General features: G+C 39.8%; 1 protein-coding gene across 3 annotated transcripts; it reads right to left on the bottom strand.

Moving 5' to 3' along the window:
- Positions 1-205: 205 nt before the first annotated feature.
- Positions 206-24,107, bottom strand: TESPA1 (thymocyte expressed, positive selection associated 1). 3 transcript variants are annotated; one of them, XM_030822497.1, is made up of 9 exons: positions 23,852-24,107; positions 18,255-18,304; positions 17,600-17,653; positions 16,805-16,841; positions 16,463-16,561; positions 14,145-14,353; positions 12,835-13,646; positions 11,594-11,693; positions 206-814 (listed from the first exon to the last, which is right to left on the bottom strand). In XM_030822497.1, the coding sequence occupies exons 5-8, from the start codon at positions 16,492-16,494 to the stop codon at positions 11,595-11,597; spliced, it is 1,152 nt and encodes a 383-aa protein (XP_030678357.1). In that variant the 5' UTR covers positions 16,495-16,561; positions 16,805-16,841; positions 17,600-17,653; positions 18,255-18,304; positions 23,852-24,107; the 3' UTR covers positions 206-814; position 11,594. The 3 variants fall into 3 exon arrangements, with proteins under 3 accessions (XP_030678357.1, XP_030678358.1, XP_030678359.1); XM_030822498.1 differs by having other exon boundaries at positions 18,255-18,425; positions 23,852-24,053; XM_030822499.1 differs by having other exon boundaries at positions 14,188-14,353; positions 23,852-24,033.
- Positions 24,108-24,415: the final 308 nt, after the last annotated feature.

Here is a 24,415-nt window from a genome sequence, read left to right as displayed (position 1 = left end):
TTAACTTTAAAAGAAAAATTAAAGTTGTTTAATTAACTTTAAAAACATCTCATGATTTTAAAAAATTATTTGTATTGTTTTCTGCCAGCAGAAATAGCGTTTTTTTCCCCCACAATGGCTAGGAGAAGAGACTCTGAATCCCACTTATCTCTTTTTCTGTAAAGATGCAAAATTTTAGGTAGAGAAAGAAACTGGATTTAAGGAGGAGCCTCCAAGTTGATTTCTTCAAAGGAGGTCTCAAGAAGAAAAATAGGACTCCGGTGTTGTGGAAGATTTTCTGGAATTTAGTTAGGAACACAGGGATGAACAGAGGTGCAGAGGGAATCTTACTGTGAGATGCACCATGCTTTTAGAGCCAGAAAGTGAGGTGTCCTTCCTCTCTTCACTTGGGCCTTTTGAAAGTATTAGAAAAAAACTTGTCCCCTAACCTTGATCCTGAAGTCTCCTAACTGCCCTTGGCAATGTCAAAGCTTGGGAGAAAATTAAGGCTTTGTTCAGTTTACTATTGTCCACATTATATATTTTAATACACACATAGTAGAGAAACCAGTGTACAGAGAAATGAAGTGATGTGCCTAAGGTCTTTTTGCATGCAGCTTGTGGCAGCATTAGGATGTGGATTCCAAATCGCTCAGTCTGGTCTTCCTCTCCATGTACGATGCTGCCTTTCTCCTGCAGAGTTTGGGGGTTTGGAGGACCAAGGAGTAGGGGCTGGATGTTGAGGGCAGTGCAGTTTCCTGCAAGAGGTGGCTTTTAGGTTCTTCTATGAAGCCACTTCTGTCAGACCACATGCTGTTGTGGTGGTGGATAAAGCCTGCAATGGGAATAAAAAAGATACATATCATGCATTTTTGAAACAACTTCGGGTACTGAGGTTGGTAGGAACTTTCATACCTCAGCTGTGGAAATGTTTCTCAGTATTATAAGCGATATTTAAAGTTATTAGCAGCAGCAGCAGCAAAGAGTCATGTGACTTAGGGTTTCTGCTCTTTTCATCATGAGATGAGATTCCTGCAAGAGTTTACCTCTTACTGTTTAATACTTATAAAAGCATATATTTTTACCTTTTTTTGTATAGATTGCTGAGCACTGTTGGAGAATATCACTAAACCACTATCAATTCATGTTCTGCACCTTGAAATGAGCCTAACATTATTCACCTATTCAACTAGCAATGCATTTTCTATTAATAATTATTTCTCTTGTTTTTTCTACATAGTAGAATTCTCAAATTTTTACCATTCTTTTCCTGACTCACACTTTTTAGTAATGACCCCACAGGAAAAAGAGAGAAAGAAATAGGCAGAATTTTTCTTGACTTCCTCCCCAGATGACCAATATAACTATATTGACACTTAAAATTTTTTTCCATTTTTTCTTTCCTTTAATCTCAGAGAAATATCTGTCACACTATTTTATGGCTAGCTACACCCTCCAAAAGTGCCTTGGATCTCATCTCATCCCAGTTCTCAGTGACTTCACACCATCAACATCCCTGATATGGTTTGGCTCTGTGTCCCCACCCAAATATCATGTTGAATTGTGATCCTGAGTATTGGAGGTGGGGCCTCATGGGAGGTGATTGGATCACAGGAGCAGATTTCCCCCTTGCTGTTCTCATGACAGCGAGTGAATTATCATGAGATCTGGTTGTTTAAAAGTGTGTAGCACTTCCCCCTTCTCTCTCTCTCTCCTGCTGGCCAGATGAATATGTGCTTGCTTCCCCTTCCCCTTCTGCCATGAATGAAAGTTCCTGGGGTCTCCCTAGCCATGCCTCCTGCACAGCCTGTGGAACCATGAGCCAATTAAACCTCTTTTCTTTACCCACTCTCAGGTAGGTCCTTATAGCAATGTGAGAACAGACTAATACAATCCCTTCCCTCCTAAACCATAGCCTTTCCCATTCTATCGATTCTTTCCTTCCAGGGAAATATTTACTGTATGCTTAAATTTTCAGCATCCTAGAAAAAAATTATTTACCTACTTTCTTTTCATCATTTCTTATTCACTTTTCATATTAATATTTTAAAGCCTTGTCACCCAAATAAAAATATTCTCATCAAGGTTAGTAATTGTTATCCAGTCACAAATACAATGGTATCTTTGCATTTTCCTTCCTATTGGATATTTTATGGTAAATGTTACTGAAGACTACACCCTCCTTCTTGAGAGAAACATCACTTGGTTTCTATTTGCAACCTTCTTTTTCTAATCAATATTGCTCCTTTGTATACATTGTTCCTTGATAAAACTTTAAATATTAATATTTCTAAGTTTCTTTTTTTTTTTTACTTCAGATTCTGATTCTGCATACTTTCTTGGGTGAGCTATCTTTCCTCATGCTGTCACCTACTATAAGTAAGCCTTGAACTCCAAACAGCTCAATTCCTAGATTCCTTTATCCAACTGCCTTATGGACTGTTGTTTGAGTTTGCCCTCCAAAATTCATGCTGGAATTTAATTGCCATCATGATAGTATCAAGAGGTGAGTTCTTAGGGAAAAAATTAGGATTAGATAAACTCACCAGGGTGAGGCCCCATGATGGGAATCTTGGCTATATAAGAAGAGGAAGGGAGACCTGAGATGGCGTGCTCTTGCTTTTTTACCGTGTGATATCTTCTGCCATGTTATGATGCAGGAAGAAGGCCCTCACCAGATGTGGTCCCTCAACCTTGGACTTTCCAGCTCCCAGAACTGTAGTAAATAAATTTCTTTTATAAAGTAAAATACCTAGTTTGCAATGTTCTGTTATAGCAACAGAAACCAACGAAGACATGGACCTCTTTATCACAGTATTTTAGAAGTACCTTACACTTACCATGTTCAGATATGAACTCTTTAGCTTTTTCTAAATAGTGAAACAAGATGACTAGATATTCTTTCAGTACAGTGTTAATCTTGACTTTCTATTTACACTGCTATTTTATAATTTTGCAAGGGCAGAGATTACCTTAGTGATTTATGTTGGGTAGAGATGCAAATAATTTCCATCCAGTGGAACAAGTAATCCCAGAGATAAAATTTATGCTGTTATTGGATATTAACCAGTTTTGTATCTAATATGGCAATCTATTAAATTATCTCTCTGTACAAATTGACTTCTCAAATGGTCTTTGGACCAGGTCAAGCATATTGCTGGTGCCTTCAGTAATTAATGAGTAAAGTCTTTGAACATGTTTATCTACATTTGCATGAGAGTCATTTTTTTACCTTTTTGAAAATTATACTTTAATATATTTGCTTTCCAAATTGTTATTCCTATTTTACTTCATTCTTAATAAAATGATATTTACATCCATTTAGTTGCCCAAGAGGATACCTGTATGCCCTATCTTTCTGTTCCTTATTCCATTTTTCTTCCCCAAACACAAGTCTAATCGGTCCTGGCTTAGACATTTCCCCTCCTAAATATCTCAAAATCTCACTCGTCCTCCCCTCCATTCCCACTGCCTTCAGCTTGTTTCTGATCATCACATTTCTCCCTAGGTTTCTGCAGTAGATTCTTAACTTATTTTCCTTACTCCACCGGCTTCCTACCCAGTCCATCTCCCATACTTCTGCCAGAATAATCTTTCTAAAGGACAAATCTAATCACATCTCTTCCTTTGTAAATTTTTCAGTGGGTTCCTATCTTAGACTAAAACACTTAAAATAACATAGGAGACTTTGTTTTATAACTTCCTTTCTATTTGTCTTTCTTATTTTCAGTTTTGATCTTTCTCCAGCACATCCCCTTTCTCCCACTAGGCATAAGGTGTAGTTTCATAAGATATTGTGGTATTCCATTCATCTGTCTTTGAACTTATCTTTCTCTCTGCCTAGAATATCAATATTCTGCTTTTCCTTTTTCTACTCTCCTCAGCTACCTTCTCGCTGTTCAATGTTGGACACATCTGTCCAGACTTACCTTCTCTACAACTTTTTTTTATTTACTGTTTTTTTTGTTGTTGTTGTTGTTGTTTTGAGACGGAGTCTTGCTCTGTTGCCCAGGCTGGAGTGCAGTGGTGCGATCACAGCTCACTGCAAGCTCCGCCTCCCAGGTTCATGCCATTCTCCTGCCTCAGCCTCCCGAGTAGCTGGGACTACAGGTGCCCGCCACTACGCCCGGCTAATTTTTTTTGTATTTTTAGTAGAGATGGGGTTTCACCGTGTTAGCCAGGATGGTCTTGATCTCCTGACCTCGTGATCCGCCCGTCTCAGCCTCCCAAAGTGCTGGGATCACAGGCGTGAGCCACCGTGCCCGGCCTACCTTCTCTACATCTTTGCCAACATACATCGTTAAAAAAAGTAATGTCATCTTCTGAAAGGTTAATTTCTGGTCCCTATGGCATTTAATGAAAATTATTAATAATTACTGATTTTCTTGTCATGTTTTTCACTGAACTATGAGCTCAAAGCATCCTGTGAACATTTCTGCTTATTCTGTATAATGCTCCTCTTGCTGGTGACTTTATAAGAAGGCAAGTAAATTTCAGTGGTGACAAAGGTAATGAGAGTATTGGTACTTAGCTTAAAGGGTCAAGGTACACAGTAAATGAAGGTCAGATCCAAGTACAGGTAGTGAGGCTTGCCGTGATCCACAGTAACAGCCTAAACTTCTGCTCAATCAGGGCCATATGCTCTGATGGAAACGGCCTTGGCTTGGATCTCAGGAGACCTGGGCCCTAGTTCTGGCTCTGATACTAACTAGTTGCATGATCTTGCTAAGTCCTTTTCTTGTGCCCATTCAAGTATAAAATGGATTTCAGGTAAATGAAATCACAAAATGCAAAACCACAGACAAAAGAACACTGCTGTATCTTCTTTTCTCTTCCTCAGTCTTCCCTTGATCTATACTGTCCCATTCTTTCTTTGGCTGTGGAAGGCAGAAAGATAATCTCTATCTGCATTGCATAATCCCCATTTTCTAAGTTGTAGTTCAGATGGATCACCAAGATTACTTCCAAGGCTGCCAAGGCACACAACATCATGTGTCAACACTCACATAGAAAGCAATGTAAGAATTGCTTTTGAGGATGTGCAGAGAAGAGGAGGTCCTGGCTTCATCTACACCACTTTACACAGTCCTTTTGGTAGAAAGAGCCTCTAGTAATTATACTGTATAGCATTTTCAGAAATATTGTCTCATATAAGTCTTATATAGAGAGATGTCCAAAAGATTCATCCATGCCATCACATACTGCACGGCTTCCTTTCTTTTAAAGGCTGAATAATATTTCACCGTATATATATGTCACATTTTCTTTATCCATTCATCCACTGATGGACATTAAGTTTGTTTCCACATCTTAGTGATTGGGAATAGCGCTGCAGTGAAAATAGGAGTGCTAATGTCTCTTCAAGATCCTGATTTCAATTCTTTTGGATGAATACCCAGAAATAGGATTGCTACATCATATGGTAGTTCCACTTTTTATTTTTTGAGAAAACTTAGTACTCTTTTCCATAGCCGTTGCACCATGTTACATTCTTACCAACACTGTACGGTAGTTCCAGTTACTCTACATCCTTACGAACACGTATCTTTCTTTTCACTAATAGCCATCCTAACAGGTTTAAGGTAATATTTCATTGTGATTTTGATTTGCATTTTCTTGACGATTAGTGATATTGAGAATCTTTTGATATACCTGTTGGGCACTTGTATGTCTTCTTTCAATAAATGATAATTCCAAAATAGATAAGAAACTTATTCAACTTAATAACAAAACGAACAAATAGATCATCCAATTAAAAAAATGGGCAAAGGTTGACAGCCATCCCTTTGAGAGGTAATTATCAAGGAAGGTAGCACCTCTCTCTTCCGGTCTCCATGGGCAGGTGGGCATCTAACTTAAGCACTTTGTTTTAACTTGCAAAACCACTTCCTGTCTTAAAAATATGAGAAGTGTATTTTTTCTTTGCATAAAGCCAATTGACTGACACAGATGGCCACTCAATTACCAGGTAAGTCCAGGGTGAACTGTGAGTGACAAATGATTCTGTTAAGTCTTCTTACTTGAGGACAAAGTATTGTTTATTTGACAACAGCCAAGTAATGGGTTGTATCTGCTTGGCTATGTACAAGGGTAAGATTTCCTTCTGTCTTTGCAATCTGTTTAGTGGATGTTCTGTAATGCATATCATAGTCTGCTTCAATGGTATTCAAAAATAAAACTTTCTTTCTTTTACACCTTTGTGGAGCAATTTCCTGGGGTGGGAGGAGATTTTGTTTTTAATTATATTTTCCCAACAGAGGCAAAACAACCTTGGTAAGAATTGTAAATGAGGTGGAAAAATATTCACATTTTCATGATGTTCTCCTGCTATCCCTCCCCCTTGTCTAATCTCTTCCTACACTTCACATCTGACAGTCCCTCTTCAGAATTTATTTTGATATAAAAATAACTGTGTCCAGTATCATCATCTATAAAATGGGGAATAATGAAAGACCTTATATCATAGGATGAAATGATTTAATATCCATAAGTGCTAAAGATACTGTCTGGTAGTATCTGGTAGTAATCCCTATATATATTGTTATTGGTAATATTATCATGCAGGACAATCTTACATCAAAGAGAAGACTGTAGCTACCCAACTTACACAGGTTCCACCAAGTATAAAACAGATAGTGCTTTGAGTTACCCACCATTTGGGGGTATCTCAAGCTAGTTTTCTTCTTTGTCTTGTGCTCTGAGCGAGCATTCCCACCTAGTCCCTCCTGTCTCTTCTGCCGCCACCAGCAGGGTTGACCATAAAAATGAAAACTTCCACCTCTAGATATGGTCACTTCACAAGGAGAATAAATATTGACCTGTGCTACCTCAGATCTGTTGAAAGAAACAAAAAGAACAACAAAAAATAAAAACTTTCTCCTTGGCTCTGCCTCTTACAAGTGTGATAAAGGTCAAGTGGTTTAAATGTCAACACAGGAAACCAATAGAAAGGGCTGTGAATTTGACATTTTTGAGCATGGTGGAAATTATGAGGAAAGATGTGGGTCATCCTTTCTCAGGAACTTGGAGGAAGATTAAAACCTCTTTCCCAGCAGAGACTAAATGAGAAGGTGGCAAGTGAAGAAAGCTGTTGGCTGGGGGTCAAGGTCCTCTTTTAATATAAAAGGTGCCTGTTTGACTTCATTTCGTGTTGCCATAACAATACCACAGATAACGGCAATTTTTAAAGAAAGGAAATTTATTTCTTACAATTCTGGAGGCTGGCAAATCCAAGGTCAAAAGCCCGCATCTGGTGAGGGCCTCCTTGTAGCATCATCCCGTGGCGGAAGATGGAGGGGGAAGACAGCGTGAGAGAGCAAGAAAGCAAGACACAGCCAAACTTGGTTTTATAACAAGCTCACTTGAGGTAAGGAATCCTCTCCCACAATAGTGACATTAATCCATTTACGAGGACACAGCCCTCATGACCTAATCACCTCTCAAAGGTTTGACCTCTCAGCACTGCATTGGGGATTAAGGTTCCAATATACCAACTTTGCGAGACTCATTCAAACCACAGCAGTGCCCTTGTGCTAATTACAGAAAGGCACTCACCTTATGTGAATGAATTAGAAAAAAATGGAGCTCACTCTTAGAAGATGAAAGCCCTAGAGTTTTTGGATGGCAAGCTCAGTAGGGCTGGATTCTAATTCCCATTTGCCTACTCAGCTGGGTGTCTCTGGGCAATGCGTGGGCTGCACAACGCTACACGGTGGCTGGCTGAGTGCTGCTACCACTTCCTATCCACTACTAACAAGTGGTAGTTAATACCTGGGACTTGAAATGACATTACAATGGAAGATCATTAATCTCCAGGAAATAATTACAGACTCTGAAAAAGGGAGAAGTGGGACTATTTCCCAGCAGAACTGAAAAAAATTATCCCACTTAGCTCTGCCTTCGACCGTGGTGAGTGAACTTCCCCCTTCCATATTTATCACACAAGCTTTAATATTGGCAGTACTGAGCTGTTGCTATAGCTCTCTCCGCTTCTTGAGATTTCTTAAAGGGTAATAGAGGAGTGGATTGAGAGAAATAGGTTATAGCTTTGTGAAAAGATGGTTAAACAAATGCACAGGACATTGGAAAAATTTGGGAACTACTGTGAACCCTTCCTCAGCCAAAGACTGTGTCAGGAAAGAAGAGATCTCTTATTCTTCTAGGTAATCATAGAAAAAAAATCACAAAATATTTTCCTAATTTACTTGAGAGAAAAAGTGCATTTAATTTATAAAGCTATTCTATTTCATCAATTATGATAAACCATTTTTTGTAAGACTCAATTATTTTACATTCCACTTAAGGAGGCAAAAAAAGACAACTAAATTGGCTGACACTATGAATTTTAAGGCACAACCTAATTTCAGAGATGTTAAAATGTGGAAAAATGTGTGCCTTAGAATCAATAAAATACAGCATTTTAAACCATTACCTCTCCTGCTGTAATGAAGCCCCATCACTGGCAGAAAATGGAATCTAGTTAGGTACTTGAAATGTATGACTCCTAGCAATACTTTCTCCCTAGCAATTCAATTCTGATATTTTAAAATTTGACCTTTAGACAAAGTTGGGACAGGTTTGTGAGAGGAACTTGTGTTCTGGGCGTTGCATAGATTGCCCAGAAATGTGTAACCATATAAATCCTGCACACAGCCTGCTTTGTGGAGCAGCTTGGCATTTTTTTTCTTGTACAAGGCTGACATCTGCTGGACAAACAACCTTAAGCAATGCGTTGCATTTTAGAGTAAATTCAATTCTTGGCAAGAACCTACTTGTGGAGTATATACTACACATTTTCTGAGAAGAAGTTGCATGTAATTCTTATCTTTGTTCTTTTATAGGTAAGGTTTTTTTCCTTCTGGCTTCTTTTATGATTTTTCCCTTTACTTTTGATTTTCTGTAGTTTAAAAATTATATGCTTAGGTGTAGATTTTTGTGGTTTTTTTGGCGCTTATTCTTTTCGGTGTTCTCTGAGCTTTCTGGATGTGTGGTTTGGTATCTGACATTCATTTGGGGGAAATTCTCAGTTATTATTGTTTCAGATATTTCTTTTATTTCTTTCTCTCTTTCTTCTCCTTCTGGAATTTCCATTATGCATATGTTACACCTTTTGTAACTGTCCCACATTTCTTGGATATTCCATTTTTTTCAGTCTTCTCTTAGCTTTTAAGTTTTGGTGGTTTTTATAGCTATGGTCTCAAGCTCAGAGATTCTTTCCTCAGCCATTTCCAGTCCACCAATAAGCCCATCAAAGGCATTCTTCATTTCTGTGACACCATTTTTTATCTCTAGCATTTATTTTTATTCTAAGGATTTCCATCTCTCTGCTCATCTGTTCTTGCACACAGACTACTTAATCCATTAGAGCCCTTATCATTTTAGTTGTTTTAAATTTCCAGTTTGATAATCCCAACATCCCTGTCATATCTGAGACTGGTTTTAATGTTTTCTCTCTTTCTTCCACCTGTTTTTGCCTCTTACTGTGTCTTTTTTTTATAACTGGACGCGATGTACTGAGTAAAAGAAATTGATGTAAATAGGCTTTTAGTAATGTGGCGGTAAGGTTTAGGGAGAAGGGAAGTGTCCATGGTCTTATGGTTGGGTCTCAGTCTTCCAGTGAGCCCGTGCCTCTGGACTGTGACTCTCACCTGTGCTTCTCATCCTCTCTGTCCCCTTTAATGGGATGGGATGGCTAGAGCAGGCTGGAGTTGGGTGTTTCCCTTCCTTCAGGTCGGTTAGTCTCTGATAAAACCTCATCCAGTTAGGTTTTCGGTATCTAGTTTCCCCCGAGGGAAGACTTTGTTAAGAGGAATAGAATGCTCTGCTGCATTTCAAAATGGTTCCTTTCTCCCGTCCCCTGCGGGAAACACGAGGGGATTTTTCTCCAGTATTTCCTGTGAGAACCTGGCTGAGCTCCTAGAAGTAAGACTCCCAGAAATCAGGGGCCTCGCAGTGACTGGGTCTCCCTGGAGTTTTTATTTCTCAGACTGGTCCATGCTGAGCATCCAGTAATTCGTCAGTTATTGTCCGGGTTCTCTGCTGTGGTTCTGATTCCTGGGGGAGTTTATGCTTTGGGGTTTTTGCTCTAACAAGTCATAAATCTTTGCATTTGCCTGTTTCTCTAATTTGAGGAGAAGTGGTTTGCCCTGTGACCCACTTCTCTGATGGGTCCAGAACGGTTACTAATTTTTCAGTCTGTTCAGCTTTTTACTTGTTTGGGTGGAGTGGCCGCGTCTAGCTCCTAACGTGCCAGACCAGCAACTGAAACCATCTGAAACTTCTTGAAGTGCATATGACGTATTGATGCTTCTTCTATTTACCTCTTTTGTGAGTGACTAAATATATACATATGATTCATATACCCTGAGATGTAGGTAGTAGGTAAGAGAGAAACAAGAGTGATTAGATTCCTAAAACCACAGAGAATTAGAATTAAAACAGTTAGAATTGTAAATATCTTTGTGTGTCTGAGCAAGTACCGCTGAAATTTTGGAGTATTAACCAAGAAAACAATTAGACTAGAAAATGCAGAAAATGGTACAAAGATATCCAAAATAAAGGAATCTCTAAGCAAGATTTATTTACTTAATTCAATAAAGATTTTAATTTATGCTATCTGGGGAAAATACCATTATCCCTTATGCCATTTTCTTTGTGGTTGCAATAGATAGGTGGTTAAAACTACAGAAAGACTAATTTTCATTAGTTTAAATAATAAATTACTGGCCAAACTATTTAAAGGTATATGAGATATCTCTGAAAAAATTAATACTGAAAAATTCATATCTGGAGGAAAGAAATTTTAGCCGCAATAAATAACAATGTGAAATTCATTTCCTGCTTTGAGAAAGGGAGGGAGAGCTACCTTCATCAGACCATAGTTGCAGAAGGGAGCTGAGACCCTAAATGAGCATAGCTGTGAGGTACATTGAGGAGTCTGCTCTGAGTCCAATGATGTGGGCTGATTAGAACATAGCTGAAAGCAGGTGTTGGGATATTGATTTCCATGGCTGGTCCTCACCCGTTACAAAACTTCTGCCACAATGAGTTTCAAACTTCAATATGCAATCAATTATCTAACCTAAAGATCTTGGTAAAACTGTGATTCATTAGGTCTGGGGTGGGGGCTGACAGTCCACATTTCTAACAAAATCCCAGGGGATGCTGATGCTCCTTGTATCTGTAGACTGCGGTTTGAATATTAAAATTCTACACAATGTCTCCTGGAACAGCAGTTCTCAGACTGTGATTACCAGACCAGCAGCAATAGCTGAGAACTAATACCTGAGAACTTCTTAGAAATGCAAATTCTTTGGTTCTATCCAGGCCAAATCAATCAGACACTCTGGGAGTTGGGATCTGGTCATTTGTATTTTAACAAGCCCTCCAGGTGATTGTGATGCCTGCCAAAGCCTGAGCATCATTGATCTAGAGAGGTATTTTCCGGCCATAATAGAATTACCCGGAAGCTTAAAATAATTAGTCATTGGTTTCCAATTAAATCAGAATTACAGGATGTGGGACCCTTTATTATGGGTTTAAAAAAAAAAAACCTTCCTCATTTGATTACAACGTGCAGCCAGGTTTGAGAAATGCCTGAGAGAGGCCCACTTACTTCACGAGTCTTTGCCAGCAAAAGTCTGGTGGTGAGGGGGGTGCCTGGGTCTGCTGGGCCAGCGACTCTGACTCTGCTCCTCTTCACTGTTGCTTTGCACCTGTAACCAAGATCCCACAGAACTCAGCCAGCGCCAAGGGGGAAAGGGGGTAAGGAAAGGTGCAGGTGGCAGGTAGCTGTAGGGGGAGGAGGCTGAGTGTACTTGAGAGACAGCCTCTTCTGTGGTGTCAGGGACACAGTAACGAGGAAGGCAGGAGCAGAAGTGTAGCTCTACATTGAAGGAGAGGTGACATACATGCACATGATATTTCAAATAATCACGGCTTCTTTTTGTGGCAAGGATTTAAAAGCTTTTTAAAGAGATCCCAACACTTCATGGAAGTACCTTCCATAGACCCAGGCAAGAGGAGTTCTGAGTCTTAGAGGGCCAGAAGAGTTGGTGGACTTAGAGAATGTGCCCACCTAGTCCTGCACTATTCCTTCTAGAACGTTCTTTGGTTACCCAGAATCACAAAGTTTGCTGGTCAAATGGCCCCAAGCCGGTTGCAGGAATGTGCGCTGGTTTTGCCTGATGACTGTTCTCTCAAGGGCTGACCTCTCCAGTAGTGTATGCAGCCTAGGCCCAAATGATGACCAATGGCTGTTTGTGTAGGTGGGAGCTTGTGGCATTTGGATGTGCAGGCTCGGGTGACCAAACATGGACATGCAAGGTCCCTTATGGTATAGGACAGGTCTGGGCATGGGAAGAGAAGGGAACAGGTCAGGAGCTGGGGAGTGGTTCTGCTCACACTGTCACATTCTAGCACAGAAGTCCTAAGAGTCTGAGAATCCTAGATTGAAATCTGGACTTCTAGGTCTTTATGGTTAGATATTTGTCAAGGTAAGGGATAATTTATTTTATTTAAGAGTGGTTAGCTTTGTGTAAAACTGCTCTCCATTTGTAATCTCATGAGGACCACAACAAATGGTAATGACAGGTGTACTTAATGAGAATATTAAATGGCAATCAGATCAGGTAAGTATTACAAAAGGGGCTCTGAAAACTCGGCTGCTCTTAGGAAACCAGGCCTCTTTCTCTTTCTCCCTGTATATTAACCCTGAATTCAAATCAGAAAGTGGTATATCGGGCTAGGACAGGAAGCCTGGATTTTTTTTCCCCCAAGGGTCCTAACCCTTCATCTTCTGGGAAAGAATCTACAGCCTTTCTCTGCCAGTCTCTCCCTCACCTCCAACCCACTTACCTCCTCCAAGTCAAAAGTGTCCTGTGGCTGCTGGCTTAAAGACCGACGCAGTTCTGGTCTGTCTACACTCTGCTTCCATTTCTGCTGGGTGATGGACAGGTCCAAGGACTTAACCTTTCTGCCCATGAGATTCTTCTGGAACAGGCTCTTTCTTGCTCTGCTATTTCTTTTCCAGAAAGTCTCATCCTTGGCTGGATGGGTTTCGGTATTGGTGGCTGGTAGACTACACAGCTCTCTCCTTATCTGAGCTGGGTCTGTGCTCCACTGTGGATCTTCTATGGGCAGAGAATGTGTGCAACAGGGTAACTTGGGGTTTGAATCCAGAGTTTGTGATGGTGCCAGCACTGTGGACATCCCCTGCTGTGTTTCCGCTTTGCAGCAGAGGACACATGGATAGGGAGAAGTGGGCAACTTTTTACCCTCAACAGGGGGCACAGGATCTTCCTGTGAGAATTGCCCCAAATCAGAGTCTTGCTGGAGGAACTGCTTCTCTTCTTTCACTTTGTCCATCACTTCCAACACAACTTGGTCCAAACTGTTCCTTTTGGGGGTGTTGTGGGGTAGTGGTGGCCGATCTCGGGGGCATGTGTACAGACACATCTTGGAGATGGCTTTCCGAAGGCGGTCTCTGGGTGAGTGGGGTTCAGGCTCTCGGGACAGAATCCTGATGGATGGCACATCAGTTGGATGGTTGCAATTCCAGAACATGTGGGATGGTGTGAACTTTTGGACAGGTGTCTTAGACACATAGGAGTAGAGACAGAAGAAGGCATCAGCAGTGACAGCCAGTGTTTGCACCTGCTTAAACCTGCCTGGGTACAAGAATTAAAGATGGTGAGTCTGGGGTTCATCAGCAAATGTTCTAAAATCTCTCCCTTCAGAAGACTCCCCAAAGCTCAAAATTCAGGGAGAAGCTTCCAATTTTCCTACTAGTGTTTCTCCTTTTTAGATTTCTAACACTCTTTTTCTGGAATTTCGTGACTTCTTGACACCCCATCCCATGTAGATATTCCAACTGGGAAATAAAAAAGAGGGAAAGATTTATAGACATCATGCTGATATGATTGACTGAAAGGCAAGAAGGCCTAAAGGAAGCAGTAGTGGCCTAAAGTCTCTTGAAGGCTATTTTTTTAAGAGAAAGAATCAGACAGAGTTCTCCATCTTCATTGAAGACAACATAAGAGGAAATAGACACAGTAGGCAAAGGGTTAAAGATAACCAAGAGAAAGCGGGATTTGAAGCCACTGAGCCCTGCTATGAAAATCTAAAGGAAAAGGGAAGTAGAGCAGGTGCCTGGGAGGGACACTCACTGGCCAGCATGAGGCAGGGGTCTTCCATTTCAATCCTCCGCACCTGGGACTTCAGGAAGAGCTGGAAATCAATGCCCTTGGCCTGGGACGGGGTGGTGAAAAATCGGGCAGGTATCCGAGAAGTGTCTTTGTGATCCTCTTGGCCAAAGCCCAGACTGAAGAGGACATCTTCTGCATCTTCTTGCACTTTGTCCAGAATTTCTGAGATGCTGAAATGAGGGAGTTTGGGTAAATAAGGGACAACTTTGAGACATGTGGTAATTCAGAATATCAGAATATCTAATAAAAGTGTCAGAAGACTGAAATTCTTTTCTGTCCATTTCTCTACTTTTCACTGTGACTTTGAGAAAAGCTTTCACTTCTCTGAACCTAAGTTGTCTGTCGGAAACATGGAAACTACAATCCAACCCTAGTTATAAAAACTGAATAAAATTTTGGTACAGTACTTTGAACAACTTATTGCAGATGAATAAAAATTTAAGTAAATATGAAAGGATTTTGAAAAATAAGAGGAGTATAGATACAAATAAATTTCACAGTTGCATCATTAAGTGCTCAGTTCCCAAATTTGCCATCCGACTTGCCCCAGTGGTTGTTGCGTGGGACAACTAAGCAATGAACATGTACATAGAACATGTAACATAGAACCCCTGAAGGTAAACACTTTTATTCTTGATCTTAGGGCAAAAAGTAATCAATAAGTACATCCAAAACCTGATTTTGAGAAGTATGCTCCTTTCTAGCACTATTTTCAGTACAGAAGTCCTGTGTCACAGAAGATCGCGTGCACGTGCTCTCTCTTTAAGCTATCAACCTGGATTTATGTCTAAATCGGAGTTCCGCCAACCTGGGTGACACTAGAGTTTAGTAATTGTGTTTCAGAGAGTGAGGCTAAGGGAAGCTATTATTATTTGAGGCTTTGAATAATCACTATCACTCTCTTCAGAAAGTATGCTGGGCTTTTTGATCAAATAGGGACCATCTTGTTTAGCTAATAGCTGGACAGTCGGAATCCCTGGATCTACTCTTGTGCTTGCCAGCTTTTATCTTCATGGTCCTAAGTTTCCCTATCTGTGAATTGTGGGCATAAAAGTGGATCAGTGTTTCTCAACCATGGCTACATGTTAGGGTCACCTTTGCAGGCTTTAAAAATGCATATATTTGAATCCCATCTCCAGACATTCTGATTAAATTGAACTAGGGTATGAACTAGGACTAAGGCTCAGTGAGGATAAATTACCAAACTTGGTCATGTGACAAAATTTAAGCCTCAGAACCTGGTCTCAAATTCAAATTTTGACTTCAAATTTCAGATACTTTTCATTATACCATACTAGTTTTCCCGACTTTTCATGTTTTTTAAAGAGTTATTTGTGTGTATATTTTGTCCACCCTATTAAATCATTCAGCTCCTGGGATCAAGCTATTCGTCTGCTTCATCTTTTCTGTTTTTATTTTTGTTTTTATTTTAAGTTCTAGGGTACATGAGCAGGAAGTGCAGGTTTGTTACATAGGTAAACGTGTGCTAGGGTGGTTTGCTGCACCTATCAACCCATCACCTAGGTATTAAGCCCAGCATGCATTAGCTATTTTTCCTAATGGTCTCCCTCCTCTCACTCCATCCCCTGACAGGTCCCAGTGTGTGTCGTTCCCCTCCCTGTGTCCATGTGTTCTCACTGTTCGGCTCCCACTTAGACGTGAAAACGTGTGGTGTTTGGTTTTCTGTCCCTGTGTTAGTTTGCTGAGGATAACGGCTTCCAGCTCTATCCATGTCCCTGCAAAGGACACGAACGCGTTCCTTTTTATGGCTGCCTAGTATTCGTGTATATGAACCACATTTTCTTTATCCAGTCTATCACTGATGGGCATTTGGGTTGATTCCATGTCTTTGCTATTGTGAATAGTACTGCTTCATCTTTTTCAAATTCCATAGTCATTGCCTGGCCTGCCTGTCCGAATGAATTAATATTGTATTGCTTCATTCAATCAACAAATTAGTCAATTAATCAATACATTGTTTACTGAGCACCTACTCTGAGTCTTGGAACTGTGATGGTACCAGTACTATACCTCCTCGGGTACAAGTTTCAGTGGGAGGAGACACCTGTATTTTACACATAGTATTCAGCTCTGAGAAGACTCCTCTGCATCTTTCACAATTCTTGAAACAAATATGGTCACATTTTTCAAGTATGCAGTAAAAGTGCATAAAAGCTCCAGTAAGATATCCCAGAAAAAACAGGCAATGGCTCTTGGTTCCATTCTCCTATGCTCCTCATCTTCTCCACACTTCCACCCTGCCAAACTTCAGTACCTACCTTGAACTCGTCTTGTTGGTCCCCCCAGTCATGCTGCTGGAAGCCAAACTACAGCCAAGATCAAGTAGCTGGCAAGGCCTGGCTGTCTCGAGGAAAGTCCTGCAGAGATCAAAGCTGATGTCATACAAATCTTGTTTCCAGTCTGCACCCTGGCTTCAAGGAATCCCTGCTGGGCTTATTCATCCCCTGAAGGGTACCTTTTAGTCTATGCAATGGTTGTTCGTTGGAAAGTCTCACTCTCTAATGTGAATCTTTAGCTCTTTATTTTAATCTCTTTGACCTACCCCAATTCACTGATTCTTAAAGGAGACATCATTCACCCTGGCTGAACCTAACACTTACCTGGAGAAGAGTTTGCCATTGGCGGCCAGTAGTGTGGCTGGACAAGAAACAGAGAAGCAAAGAGCAAATTAGAAGGGAAAATGAAAATCACCTGTGTTGCCCCTCTGAACTTAAAACTCAATCCCCTCTGTTTCCTTTTGTGACTATGACAGGCTAGCTGGACCCCATGAATTCTGCACTTCTTGGGGCCTCAAGATTACCTAACACAGTTCTGGAATAGGGACAGATATGCCAGAGAGTAACTGGCCTTAAGCCTCTGAACTTCTGACCCATGACTGATGTCTAGGCAAGAGCCCCTCTGTCCTAAAAAGGATAGAGTCATTTGGCCTTCCTGGCTAGTGTTCCTGTCCCCCTACACAAATCTTTACAGGTCCCAAGAGACGCTGGTAGGTTGCTGTGCTTTCATTCTTTACTGATGTCCTTCTCCTCCTGCAGTATAGTCTCTATTTTATACCCAATTCACAGACTTGTTTGGAGTTTCTGTACAGAAAACAGTCTTAAAGCTACCTGGGCAGCAAATGTTATAGTAATTTTATATGTTATCATCCCAGGGGCCAAAGGAAAGTTCCAGTGATGAACCAGTAGGAGTCATGGCAGGCTGATGAGGAGGTGTCTCTGGGCATGTGATGCCTTCTGTATTTTACATTAGATGATAATGAGACTGCCCTTTCCCTGTAGATAAGACCCCAGGGATGGGCTGTTTCTTTTTGAAGTTTTGCACTTCCATACTATCCTGAATTCATCCAATGTATATCCTGTTTTCTCATCCCAACCTCAGAGAACTGTGCCACTTACCCTCTGCTCCCAGGGTCAAGTCATCTTCAAAGCTGGTTCCATGGCTGCAGAAGCCTGTCCAATAATCAGGTGAGGGTCACAGAAAACCAGGATGGAACATATACACATGCACACGCACACCCCTGCATACACGAACATCTTCACATGCCCTTAGACTTGCACAACCAGATAATCATACTAGATACCCACGTTTGTCAAATTACCACAAATTGTACATATATCACCTCAGAAGTCATATTCATTTTTGATTCAGAAAGAATCATACATGCATTCACCTATAACCTTTCCCCTATGTCACATAGTTATGTACACAATCCCCTCCCAAACAGCAAACACACGGGGGTGTGCACTCACACCCATATAAACACATATTTTATAAAGTTATTTTCCTATAGCAGTGGTTGTTATCTGAGCAATCACTAGCAGAAGATAGCCTGTGACTGTCAGTAAGCCTGTGAGCTCTGAGCCAGCACTTTCTTCTGGATTTCCTGAAGCCTTGTGACCATGAACAGTGTTTTGCAGCCAGTTTAAGAACACTCAGGGACTCTTTTGCATGCCTATGCATGTACATGTGCATAAACACTCACATACACACACGCACAGGTATATCACTCTCCAGGTAGAAGAAAAATAGATGGACAGAACCTATACTCACCATTGTAGATAAACTGTCCTGCTTCCTCAGAAAATCCTTCTTCAGAGTATCTAAACCAAAAACAGTCTTATAGGTTGAAGTCACTTACTACATTTTCCAAGGAGCTTTTTCATGGAAAAACTCACACATATTCATATTCTTTTCCAATGAGAGTCAGTAGTATTTAATTTGCTTTTATGTTGGAGAAAACAAAGACAGAGTGGTTACTTGTCTGAAAAACTCATAGAAGTAGTTGGGGAAACCGGGGCTGGAATGCACTATATTTTAGATTGTGCTTCTGCTGTCCTGGCCACAGGACTAAAGGACAAAAGTCAACTTAGCAATGATTCTTTGGTCTTTAGGTAAAATAGGAAAGAAAGAATATTGAAGCAAAACTGGAGAATTACCTTCATAGAAGCAGGGGTTTGCATGCCATAATTTCCAAATCACAAATATAAATTTCTAGGTTTTCTTAAAACTTTTAGATCACCTTAACTACCCACATTTCCTTCCTTCTCTCTGAACCATGTTATTGCTGAATATCATGTCATTCAGGAAACAGCAGAAATTGTATCCTGGTTAGAGATATTTTAAAATTTTCAGACATGGTCTTATCAAACATTTACCATCTCCACCAGAAGAACAAACAGAAATCAGCACAAATGGTGGTGAGAGACAGCTCAGTTTTACAAACAAGAAAGAAATTCTCTCTGTCCAAAACAGGTGTGTGAAGTAATCTGTGACAGGGCTTTGAAATGCGATCAGCACATCTAGATTCTAGTCCTGGCTCATTGTGGCTGTTTAGTTCTCAAATATTATGTAAGGGAATTTGGATCACTAGATATTATCATCATCTAAGTCTACTTCAAACACTGATGTGTTGTGAATTTTGTGGAGTTTGCTTTCCTAAAGCTTTTTACATGGAAGTTGTTCGTGGTGCTTTAAATGTAATCTCAAGTGGAGGTTGGAGGGGAAAAGGGTCAGTAACGTGAGTTAGCAGAAAAACTGAAGTGCATCCACTGGTGCTGGTCCTAAAGGAGCTTTTCTCTTTATCAGTCTCCAGCAATCCAGATTACTCTCAGGCCACTGGAGTATCCCTTCACGGCGTATGTAACAGTGGGAATAGGCTTACTAACCAAATATCTCTAGGTCAAGTTCTGCCTAAATTTTACAAAATAAGTTACTACATATATATATGTGTGTGTGTGTGTTTGTGTAGATAGATAGATATAGATATATCTTTTGCTTGTAACTCCTTTCAATAGCAAAAAATCAATAATGTTTACCAAAATCTGAATTTTCATATGTCCTTATGAAAAATACTACATCAAAAGTTCATTATAAAATATGAAATAATAGGCAAGCTCATGAAGAATAGGTAACTCTAATAATGCATCTAGAACTATAAACATATTTTTCTCTTCCTAATATATAATTACATAAAATATGTTGTGGTATAACACTACAAACATGTGTAAATATGATATTTACTATTACTACTAAAAACAGCATGATAGCTAATATAGTCAAGTACTAGAATATTGCAATTTACTACTGTATTTAATGCTTGTGTTGTAGCTGCACAGTGGTGCCACTACTAAGGCCTATTAGTACTAGAGGTAAAATTTAAATAGACTACAATTCCATTTCTAGGTTGTACCCAATGGACATGCCTGTATAGGTTCCCCCAGGTAAATACTAGTCATGATAACCAAGAAATGGAAGCCTCCAAATCCCTCTTTATTATAAAATTAAACAATTATGTAATAACTATACAACTTAATATTACACAATAATAAGAATGAGTTACTGCTGCCTGCGAATACTTGGATAAGCATCATAAACATAATGCTAACCAAAAGAAACACACATAAAACAGTACATGTTATATGACTCTATTTCTATAAAGTTCAAAATAATCCCAAACACATCTATGATGTTACAAGTCAGGGTATTTGTTACCCTTGGAGGCAGGATAGTGAACGGAAGGGACGGAAAGAAGGCGTTTGGAATGCTGGTGATGCCCTGCTTTAGGTTTCACGGGTGTATTCCCTTTGTGAAAATTCATTGAGCTATTTATGTATTTATTTATTTGCCTATTATTTATTCGTTGACAGGGTCTCACTCTGTCTCCCAGGTTGGAGTGCAGTGAGAATAGCTCACTGTAGCCTTGAGCTCCTAAGCCCAAGCGAGCCTCCTGCCTCAATCTCTTGAGTAGCTAGGACTAAAGGTGCTGCCATGCCTGGCTAATTTTAAAAAACTGTTTTTTGGTTTATTTTCCTGTAGAGATGGAGTATTTGTACGTTGCCCGGGGTGGTCTTGAACTCTTGGGCTCAAGCAATCCTCCTGCCTTGGGCTCCCAAAGTGCTGGGGTTACAGGCATGAGCCATGCGCCTGGCCTCAGCTACATATTTAATACTCATTTATTTTTCAGTAAGTATATTATACTTCAATATAATTTATATTAAAAAGGAAAATGTTACTGATATGTATGCTGAACTTCAATACAATTTACATTTAAAATGTCACTGATAAAATTTCTGGTTTGTCCAAAGCAAAACTCACTTGTATTCATTGGATACAAGTTTTTATTGGGTGCTTATCCTACATTTCTCTTCTTTAGTTATAATGTGCCAAGTATTTCTATTCTCTTTATGAGGAATAGCCCCTGGTGGGTCTTGGGGCAGTCTGTGGAACCTACAACAGCAGTGTGGACATGGGCCTGGAGCTATTGATGCTTTCTCACCGAGCACGATGATTTGAGACTTTATGTCCATCACTCAAGTCCCAGGCCTTCCATGGGTTATCGATAGGCCATAAAATCAATGACCAGGGACTAGATCTATAGCTGCTCCCCTCTTCCCACCCTTGCATTGAAAAATTCCTTAGCATCATTTTAAGTCTCAAATGAAAGAGCCAAGGTATTGCTCTTTCTGTATACGCAGTTCATAAACAAATAGTAGGGAGGAGGGGTTGGATTGTGGGAAGAAGTATATGGCTATTTTTAGCTTCTTCTAGATGTTTCCATAGCTACCTGCCTGCAGAGATTTAAGCTGAAGCCCACACAGATGATTTTTGGGCTCCCAACCCCACCTCTGGTGATTCATGAGCAACACAGTCATGTCCCAGAAAATCCCGAGAGCTTAGGAGGAGAAAGAAAAAAGGAGAGGCATAGTTTGCAAAGACATGCATGATCAGATCCTGTGGCAGAATAGTTGGCCGCTAAATTCAATTGCACTGAGAAACATTGACACGAAATTGCCTGAGATGTTGGTGGACTGTCCTGCAGAGCTTGTCAGAAAAGAAGATGCTCTTGCTGCCAGAGAATGTTTGGATTTGGAAAGAAAAATGGAAACTATATGGTCTTGGAACAAAATTTGAAAAATGCCCATCAGGGCACCTGGCAGAGTGGATAGATAATCGGTAAATGTGGGCTCCTTGTTTATCCTCTTTCCTCTGTGGTCTTGGAGCATGGAATACTATGGTAATTCAGAATCTCATATTTGGAATGTGTTTTCCCTCTATCTTCTTCATTATCTGTTACCAAAAGTCAAGTGTACTCTCACTATCAATCATTGTCATTATCGTCCTTTAATTTTTCTAGCTTTTCCATGCAATTAAGAAGTATTACACACTTAGACAGAATTAGAAAACAGAGGAAATTGGAAAATGTTCTGACTCCAACAATTCCCCTTCCAAAGACAAATGCAAGTATGCTGATTAACTCTTTATGGCCGTTTTGAAGTTTAAATATTTGAAACCTTTTCAAAACACAGATATATAATGAAAATGTAACAGATACCCTTGCACCGGTCACTCTATTTTCACACATGTAAACATTTTGCCATATTTGCTTCAGAAAAAATAAAATATTAAGTAATATATAATGTAAAATAAAAAATTAAAGATATAACTAAAGTCTTATTTTACTTCTAAAGTCAATTCTTTTCCTTCTTCCAGATAATCACTATCCAAGAGTTAATATGTATCATTTCTGGGAATATTTTTTTCTGATAAATAAACAGATGTAGATAGATGGACAGATATAGACAGACATTTTGTGGAATTATAGGTAGGTATAAACTCCTCCTTTATAAAATTCACCAGTCACTCACTATTAAAAGCATAAAGCACATACACATATATCATCTCATTTAAACCTCACGAGAACCCTTAGACTGTATTATTTTAAGTGTCCCACTTTATAGCTCAGGTGTCTACAGTGAATAGAATTTAAGTTATTTGCTTATGGTTGGTTAAACACTTAGTAGCACAAGAATTAGGCTCAAATCTTGGAGACTTTTCACTAACCAGACCACCTTTTTGTCATAAATTTTGGTTCAGGGTTTATCTTTGTAGAGCATGAGTGAAGAAAGATGATTTCTAGAGTTTATTATCTTGTATTTCTGTGAATTTATTATTTTCAATTAGAATGAAATATGTTCTAAGTCAATGAGCATATTTTAAACTACTTGGCACTCCTCTAGGTTATTCAGATAATCAGACAGCAAAAGCGTAATTAATAATTGCTGACATGAATTGATGACTCAAGAGTAGTTAATGAGATAAGGACACTAACTGAGCTGACTGTTTCCCCTGTACAAATCTGGTAAGTATTTTAAATCCTAGGACAGTTCTTATCCTAGGCTTCTTACCCAAACCTGCAAACATTCTGATTACCACCATTCTTTTCTTCCTGTATTTTGTGGGTCCTCTAATTAACTTTGAAATCAATGAATTGTGAATAAGATGAGGGCAATGAGAACAACAGGTTTTTTCAAACAACCAAACAAACATAAAATAAGTCCTTTCTGGCACTGCCTTCTTGGGCATAGGTGAAATAAACAACCTTGGATTATTTGGTGCTATTTATTTCCTACCAAATAAGCAAGAATGGATTTCTTTATGCCAATTAATGGATGAGTTTAGATTAAAGGCTATATAAAACTTGAGACATTCCTGGAGGGAAAATAAGGAGCTGGCAGAAGTTGTCCACTCTGAGAATTCATTATTACACAGAAGACTAAATAGATCACAGAATTCTTCCTTTTGTGTCTGGGTATACTGAGCCTAAGAACGGTATAGGCTGATGGGCTGTGGGGTCTCATAATTTAAAGTATCTCTGAGGAAAGAGATAATGCATTGCCTTAAAGTGCCTGCTCCAATTCTCCCCTGCTTTGAATGACTGTCAAAACCCTAAGCTTCTCCTGTGCTCTGCAGTAGAAATAAATAACACAGATGAATTGCTCTTCAGCAAGAATGATCAGGTTTCCAATTCCTTTTGTTACATAATTTAAGACTCCAATCTAAAGGGGGAAGTCAGGGGAGTAGGGGTCTGGAACTATTCCCCATCCACTCTTAGCTTTAGCTCAAACCCAACCTCTATTCCTAGACCTCGTGCCTAATTTAGTCTTAGCCCCAAGTTGCACTTCATTCACAATTGTGATTACCAGTTCACCCTAAACCCGCAGCACCCCTCCAACCACCATCTCAACCTTACTTCTAATCTTTAGGCCCAAATCAAATCCATCTTCCTGTCTCTGAGTTTCCAGGAGCTGTGTCTGTTAGCAAATTCAACCATCAGCCACATACCACCCCATTGCCTGTCCAGCACTTACCCGCAATCCTGCAGCCAGTCTTCAATTTTATTGATTGGATTCCCTAGAAAAGTCAGACACTAGATCACTGTGAGAACTGAACGAAATCAGACCTCCTCCCTGCAACTAATTCCATTCCACAAGTTTATTCTTACATAAGCTGCGTCATGAATCTTTTTTTCTACATAAAGCTTTTCTTTAAGATATGAGAGGAATACACCGTATATAAAAATAGTAGATATTTCTTCTCTCTCTCTGCTTCTTTTCTCCCTTCCTCCCAAGAACCTGGAAAGTGCCCAAGATGTCAGGCCCACTGCTGTCTTTTGAGAGTTCCTTTCCCACAAGGGTGGATCCTTCTTATTTAAAAAGAAAAAGAAAAAGAAAGACAATCTTGTTTTTGTGCTTTTTGCTTCCTACCAAATAAGCATTTATTTCCATCAGAATTTTTGTTTTACTCTTATGACTGTGGTCTCATTTGAACCTCAAAGAAGCTCTGAGAAGTGTAGGAAAGGTACTACTACTTCAATTGGACAAATAAGTCTTAGAGAGGTGACTGACTTCCCAAAGGCCACACAGCTTGTTAGT

This window comes from Nomascus leucogenys, chromosome 11 (assembly GCF_006542625.1).
Source record: "Nomascus leucogenys isolate Asia chromosome 11, Asia_NLE_v1, whole genome shotgun sequence".
NCBI classification, from domain to species: Eukaryota; Metazoa; Chordata; class Mammalia; order Primates; family Hylobatidae; genus Nomascus; species Nomascus leucogenys.
The sequence above is the reverse complement of the archived record's forward strand: the minus strand, read 5'-3'. Positions and strand labels throughout refer to the sequence as shown.

What these genes read in the sequence shown, in the direction of transcription:
- TESPA1 (XM_030822497.1), bottom strand. Translation starts at nt 16,494, where the DNA reads ATGACTGGGGGGACCAACAAGACGAGTTCAAG. An exon ending in ACCAACAAGACGAGTTCAAG is followed by an intron (nt 14,354 to 16,462) that starts GTAGGTACTGAA and finishes CCCTCATTTCAG; the next exon opens with CATCTCAGAAATTCTGGACA. An exon ending in ACACTTTTGACTTGGAGGAG is followed by an intron (nt 11,694 to 12,834) that starts GTAAGTGGGTTG and finishes TCTTGGTTACAG; the next exon opens with GTGCAAAGCAACAGTGAAGA.